General features: G+C 49.8%; 1 protein-coding gene across 1 annotated transcript; it reads right to left on the reverse strand.

The window, feature by feature from the left end:
- Positions 1-826: 826 nt before the first annotated feature.
- On the reverse strand, positions 827-6,663 carry LOC127294416 (uncharacterized). Its single transcript, XM_051324219.2, has 3 exons — positions 5,151-6,663; positions 1,399-1,468; positions 827-1,115 (listed from the first exon to the last, which is right to left on the reverse strand). Exons 1-2 carry the CDS (start codon positions 6,514-6,516, stop codon positions 1,428-1,430), a joined length of 1,407 nt encoding a protein of 468 aa, XP_051180179.1. The 5' UTR covers positions 6,517-6,663; the 3' UTR covers positions 827-1,115; positions 1,399-1,427.
- Between the last annotated feature and the right edge of the window lie 419 nt (positions 6,664-7,082).

Consider the following 7,082-nt stretch of genomic DNA (forward strand, 5'->3'; position numbering starts at 1 on the left):
ACTTGCTGGCATCGATCTGCGCCACCGAATCGCGGTCGCCTGCCTCGTACTCCCGGACGATGCGCAACAGCGCAGCATTCGACCTAGTGACCATCGGGCCGGCGGCAGGATCCGTCGGCGCTAGGGCTGAAGGAGGCGGAGGATGCGAGGAGGCCATGGGTAGCGGTTGATGGAACAGTGGCATGTGTCTGTGAGGGAGTTGAATAGAGAGACGAGCGAACCGGTGAGCGCGGTATCTCTTGCACTTCTCCAGGCGTGCAACCGTTGCACGAGAGGGTGCAAAAATAAAAGACAACAGAACAAGCCGGCTAATGCCTTGGAAGCGAGTCTGGGAAATATATAGCAACGGAAAGAATTTATGTAGCTCTGCAATGACTGCGAAATCCATCCTGGTTCAATCAGTCTAGGTACCTAGTTATGCCCTCCCCCTTTTGGAAATTCAGAGGCTCGAGGAGGGCTGAAGGAGGCTAGAGGCATAGAGCAATAGCCAATATAGAGACGCGAATTGACAAAGCTAACTGCGGCACGACCGTGCGTTGGATGCATCCAGCTCCGGAGTTTATTCATCATCTAGTGTAGCACGTACTGAATTACTGATACTTCTCACGTTCCAGAAGGAACATACATTCTCTTGAACCTTTATGAATCACAAAACCAAATCAGATATAGTACTGCAGGCGAAGCAATCAGTTAACAGAACCGAACGGAAGCAATCAGATAACACAAGTGGAGCTGGCTGCAAAATCAGGTCAGAAGATAACCATGTAGTCAAAAGATAAATACGGCGAAACCAGACTTCAATATAATAGGAGACGGCGAGACGCTAAAATTTCACTGGTTTGGGTATTAAGATAGATCTCGCAGCATCACAAACTTGGTTAGACCAAGCCACACACTTAAAACATTTTTCCAGACAACATGAAAACACAGTGGACCATATGGATTCGAAACCCGACTTGAAAACTACCCGTGAAAGCTGAAAGTTTCATGTTTAAGTATCCAAATAAATCTTGCCACGCTAGAAACTTGGCTAGACCAAGGCACCCACTTAGTACGATTCTTTCTGATAACTTATACGCTCTGCCGAAATGCATGCAGAGCAGCCATTCCTTCACCTGGAGAAAGAAATAATTATTCTATTAGTAACCTGTTGCAGATATTATAGATACAGACGAAACCTAATAGTAGCCCCCTAGGACACATACGTGGTTAAACATAGTATAAGAATAAGATGTGTTTGCAAACTCATAATCAACTGAGCAACATAAAGGTATCTACAACATATACCATCCTATATTCCTGGCTACATCTCCTAGGATACAGTGAACACGCTGGCAGGAAGATATTTTACACCAAAAAATCCAAATGTCACAAACTATATGAAGAAGATGTTATTACCTGTTGAACCATTTCAACAAAATAGCACATCAAACCAGATAAAACATTCCAGCTTCAGCACATCCGCCGTCTATACTTAGATGATAAGATGATAAGAAGTCAGACATTTAATGATAGTTCCAAGGAGAAGACAAAATGGGTAAGAGTTAGTCACATATAGAAGAAACCGATAAATGTAACTTGGGCAAAACACGCACTTCTGTAACTCATTATCTATTGATGTTTTATAACTCACTTCACAATGTGCGGGCGTGGGTTCCAGGGGCTAAATCAGGCCTGTTGATTCTACTGCTGATGCGACCGGATGCGGCCGCGCTGGGCGACTACCGTCCAATCAGCATGATCCACATCTTAGCGAAGCTGGTGATGAAGCCGTTGGATGCTAGGTTGGCGCCACGGATGGAGTGGCTAGTGGATGACAACCAATGCACTTTTATTCCAAAGTGATGCATTCACGACAACTTTATGTTGGTACAACAGAGTGCGAGGCTCCTCTATAGGCTGAAAGAGCCGAGGGTGATGCTTAAGCTGGACATCGCACGCGCTTTTGACTCCGTGTTGTGGGGCTTCCTATTCCAAATCCTTTAGAGGATGGGTTTGTATAGAGGTTCTTGCGGCCCATCCTCCTACACACGTACAGCACTAGGGTGATGCTCAATGGAGAGCCAGGCCTCCCCATGTGGCACCGGAAGGGCTTGAGACTCGTGCTAGTCATGAACACACTGAGCAGGGTGTTGGCCAATGCCATAGAGTGGGGTTGTCCTGAAGCGCTTTGCGCACCAGGAGTTGCAGACCACGGTCTCGCTATATGCGGACGACGTCGTGATCTTCTTTCACACGGATGGGGATGAGTTATGCGCGGTGAGCGACATCCTTGAGTTCTTCGGCCATGCATCGGGACTGGGTACGAACTTCACGAAGTGCTCAGTCTCCCCAGTTTCGTGCTCAGAGGAGAAGGCTGCAAGGGCGGTGGTGGTCATGGAGTGCGAGCTGGCACCCTGCCCCTTCAAGTTTCTGGGCATCCCACTCGCCATTATACGGCTCCCATGTGAGGCATACCAGCCGGTGATTGACCGTATTGCAGACAAGCTGCCCACTTGGAAAGCTTCCATGATGCCGCGGGCGGGGCGGCCGGCCCCCATCAAGTCGGTGCTCGCGGCGATCCCACTTCACCAGCTCATAGTGCTATCCCTAAACAAGAAAGCTCTCAAGCAGGTGAACAAGATCTTGCACAGTTTCCTATGGGTGGGTAGGAAGGATGCCAAGGGTAGACAATGTCATGTCAACTGGGACAAGGTTGCTAGACTGTTATGGTACGGTGCTCGCGGCAATCCCACTTCACCATCTCATAGTGCTATTCGTAAGCAGGTGAACAAGATCTTGCGTGGTTTCCTATGTATGGGCAGGAAGGATGCCAAGGGTGGACAATGTCATGCAAATTGGGACAAGGTTGCTAGACTGTTATGGTACGGTGGTTTGGGTATCCCGGACCTCACACGGACGGCCATCAGCCTCTGGGTCCGTTGGCTTTGGAGGATGCGCACATACCCTTCGCGACCTTGGCGCGGGTTGGATATGTAGTTCTCCAAGGATGAACGTCAAGTGTTCCATGTCTCCACCATGATGGTGCTTGGGGATGTGGCTTCCGCCCTGTTCTGGCAAGACAGGTGGATTGGCAAGACAGGTGGATTGACGGGAAATCGGTGGAGGATCTCCACGCCCTTTTTTTGAGTCCTCGAAACATCAGGACAAATTACTTCTCTTAGGAACACATACAAGAAAAAGGATAACGGCAGCCCTCCCATTAACTACTTCATTTTCATTTATGAATTTCATAGTAATAGAAATCTATGTCCTACTAAGACAATTTAGAACTTGCTATCCTTTTGCCTAATAGGCACAAATTTACCTTTCATTCGGATCAGATCAATATGAGGACCCAACTCCCATGCATTGCCAGCATCCATGTTCGATATTTGAAGCGGGTTGACCGAACGCCAGATCTCTACGCGCTGGTTCGGAGCCGACCATGGAGGAGTCGCACGGTGCGCATCAGGCGCTAGCTGACCGCAGCTGGATTATCGACTTTCCGAGGCATTGGGCCCACTTGCCCTTTGGCAATACATCCAGCTCTAGGTTTGCCTCCATAGAGTACAGCTCAGCAAGGTGTCGGACAACTTGGTGTGGCGCTGGACGCCGGATGGCCAGTACACTTCCCGATGCTGTTACCCAGCCCTCTTCCAGGGGTCGTTGCTCTCAGCATCGTGGAAACTGAACTAGAAGACATGGACGCCACCGAGGGTGAGGTTCTTCATCTGGCAGACAGATCTTGGATGGGTGATCAGCTGGCACGGCGGGGTCTCCCACACCCTCCCAGATGCCCGCTCTGCAACCAGGCGGAGGAGATGATGGAGCATATCCTGACTGGATGCCCCTTCTCCAAGATGATGTGGCATGAGGTAGTGTCCTGGATCAGATCCACGTCCCGTCCCATCCTCCGGTTGCCGGGGGTAACTTCGCTGAGGGGGGCTAGTGATGCGATGCACACCCAGATCCATGCGTAAAGGAACTTCCTCGCTGATTATGCTCACAGCATGGTGGATTTGGGAGCATCGGAACGAGGCCATCTTCAACAATGCTAGCCTCTCAATATCCTCGCTGGACACAGTTAAAACTGAAGCAAGATCGTGGGCGAGCGCGGGTGCGAGGGGCTTCGCCAGCTTCTCCCCTAGTTAGCTTCCGGGTCGAGTTGTATGGTGTGGTGTTGGTCCTCACTTGGACATATAACCTTCCATCGAAACGCATTGTTTTTTGCATTTTCACGAAAAATGTTTTATAACTCACTTTTTGATGCTAGCAATAGATAATCATAACCATATGTGTTGTAAAATGAAAATAATATGCTTGAAAACAGTATATTTAACTACCTCATAATGAAGAGTTTAGTTGATAATATAAAGAATGCCTCCAGATTTTTGTTCATGTAAACTCATTCATACCTCATCATGTCAAGCAGGCGAAACTAAAAATTCCCAAACTAATAACCTCTAGCAAAGAAAGTGATGTTTAGTACTCCGTCCCAAAATGTAAGGCGTCTAAGCTTTAGCCAAAAGTCAACATCTTCTTCGTTTGACCAAGTTCATACGAAAAAATATGAATATCTACAATATCAAACGGACATCTTGAGAAACTATACTTTCTGGTGAATCTATTGATATTGATTTGGTATTGTGAATGTTTATATTTTTACATATAAATTTGGTCAAACTTAAAATATTTTGACTTTTAACTAAAGCTTAGGCGCCTTACATTTTGGGACGGAGGGGGTTATTTAGAGTTAAGAAATTGAATATATTTTTGTGCGCCGAAAATGTACTACTCAATTACAGTAGATGTCTTGAAAAAGTGTAATCATTTTTCAGAAGATATGAATTAAATGAAATTCGTTATTATGTTCAAAAGATTAATAAGAAGACTAAAACAATAAAAAATCAATAAAAGAACATATATACTTTCAGATCCAAATGTGCCACCTGAGTTACTCAATTGAAACATGATTCTGTATTTGATAGAGTGTAGACGAAACTACATGGAATGAGAAAAAAAAAAACAATATGGCTGCGAGTTCAGTGAGAATCAATTTCTAACAAACTTTTAAGTTGTTAGGAAGCAGAGCAATGCATTCGATGAACCATGTGAACATCACTGTATTGGTTACTACCACGATATAAGAACTAAGGATGAGCAATCACCTGATGCATAAAAACTTGTATAAGGATAACAGCGAGTGGCACAGCTGCTTGCATAAAGTTTCTTGGAGTGCATTGAAGTGTGCTGAAGCATGTAGACAATGGCGTCCGCATATAAGAAAATGACACCATTATCTTCATCATACCCCATTATTGCGACCGGTCCGTCAATCTGAGCAGGGAGCCCAAGAACAGTATGCATATCGAGGGTCTTCTGCAGCAACCATGTAGCACCACCATGACAATTGACTTTCCTCTCCCACATTTTGAATATACCATGAGAAAGTACCACGAGACCAAGAGCATCATCCTCTGTCTGGACTATCTGATGGACTAGAGAAGTACTAAGGTCTGGAGGCCCCTTGATCACACCTAGATTCTGCCTATCCAAATCGAACTCAATTATGTCGTCTGTGGGTTCCAAATCCGAAGGCGACGCGCCAGTACTCCCAGATTCAGAAGACCAATACATAACATTGCCAACAAGAACCTCAGGATTAGTAGGACCAAGCTCACATCTAGCCGTCGTTGAGATGATACTGCCCCATACTCCAGTGTCCGAAGAGTACACACAAGCTACAGGACGATCGTCTTCTCCGCGCGAGGACATGACGACCACCTTAAAGGGGCTGGAGTGGCAGCTGCCGTGCACGTGGCCCCGCTCGGCGGCGGCGCAGAGCACCGCAACACTCAAGTAGTCATACCTTGTGAAGTCCGGTGGAGTGCACACGCGGTGGAGCTCGCCGGTGATTGGGTTGCACACACCGACTTTTTCCCAGTGCCCGCTCAAGAGGAGGACGCGACCGTGGCGGCAGCCGAACAGTTCAGTCCTCGGGTGGGAGCTGGCTTCGATGGCGAGAAGAGGGATGCTGTCGGGAAGTTCCAGGATGGACCTCAACTGGATCCTCCTGTTGCGGAAGTGCCTAACTAACATGGGACTCCTACCTAACATGATCTCGTCCAAAGACTCGAAGACGCCGAGGAGGGGCGGCTTCCGGTGGTGGGCATGGAAGCTGCGGATGAACCGGGGATCCGTGACGAGTCCTTGCCAGCGCTTACAGACGGCGGATGCGCGCGGGAGGGACCATGGCTGAGGCGGGAGACGGAGGAGGATCTCCCAGAGCATATCTTGGTTGTCTGGCAGCGAGGTGCCGCGGCGACGGCGGCGGCGGCGTGTGATTCCGGCGCCCTGCTCACTCGCGTGGATTCGGGGATGATTGCGCGGGCTTCGGCGGCAGGCCATCACGGCGCCGTCCTCGCTGGTGCGGATTTGGGGATGGAGGCGCGGGCTGCGGTGGCGGGCCATTCCGGCGCCGTCCTCACTGGCATGGACTTGGGGATGGAGGCGTGGGCTGCGGCGGCAAGCCATTCCGGCGCCGTCCTCAATCACGTGGATCTGAGGATGAAGGCGCGGGCTGCGGCGGCGGGCGATTCTTCCGGCGCTCTCCTCAATCTCCGGGATTTGGGGATGGAGACGAGTCGTTTCCTAGAGCACACGCGGCAATGTGGTGCGGTTATTTGTTCAGTAGATCAGTGAATACCTGGCCAACAGGCCGGCACAGGCCCGACCCCAGGTTCACGTGCTTGGCATGGCCGGGCACGCAGGCGGCCCGTGAACTGGTGGCCCATGTGCCCCGCCCCCTAGCATGGCACAGAATACAGCTGGGCATGGGCAGCCCGGCCCGGACGGCCCGGCCCGAAAATCCCGGACCGGGCCGGGTCGGGCTTGCACATCGGGCCTGGTTCGGGCCTGATTTTGGAGCCCGAAGGTTAGGTCGGGCCGGGCCAGGCTTGGGCTTCCATAAAATGCAGTTTAAGCCTAGTTCGAGCCGGGTTTGTCGGGCCGGGCCCAACTTTTGACAGTTCGGGCCGGGTTTGGGCCTAATTTGTAAGCCCGAAGGTCGGGCCGGGTCGGGCTCGGGCCTGGGAATTTTA

The sequence above is a fragment of the Lolium perenne genome, chromosome 4 (genome assembly GCF_019359855.2).
Source record: "Lolium perenne isolate Kyuss_39 chromosome 4, Kyuss_2.0, whole genome shotgun sequence".
NCBI classification, from domain to species: domain Eukaryota; kingdom Viridiplantae; phylum Streptophyta; class Magnoliopsida; order Poales; family Poaceae; genus Lolium; species Lolium perenne.

Bases quoted from the DNA above. Each gene is read 5' to 3' on its own strand.
- LOC127294416 (XM_051324219.2), bottom strand. From the start codon at position 6,516: ATGGCTTGCCGCCGCAGCCCACGCCTCCATCCCCAAGTCCATGCCAGT. The intron at 1,469-5,150 runs GTGATTGCTCAT...ATCTAAGTATAG, and splicing joins TACAAGTTTTTATGCATCAG to ACGGCGGATGTGCTGAAGCT.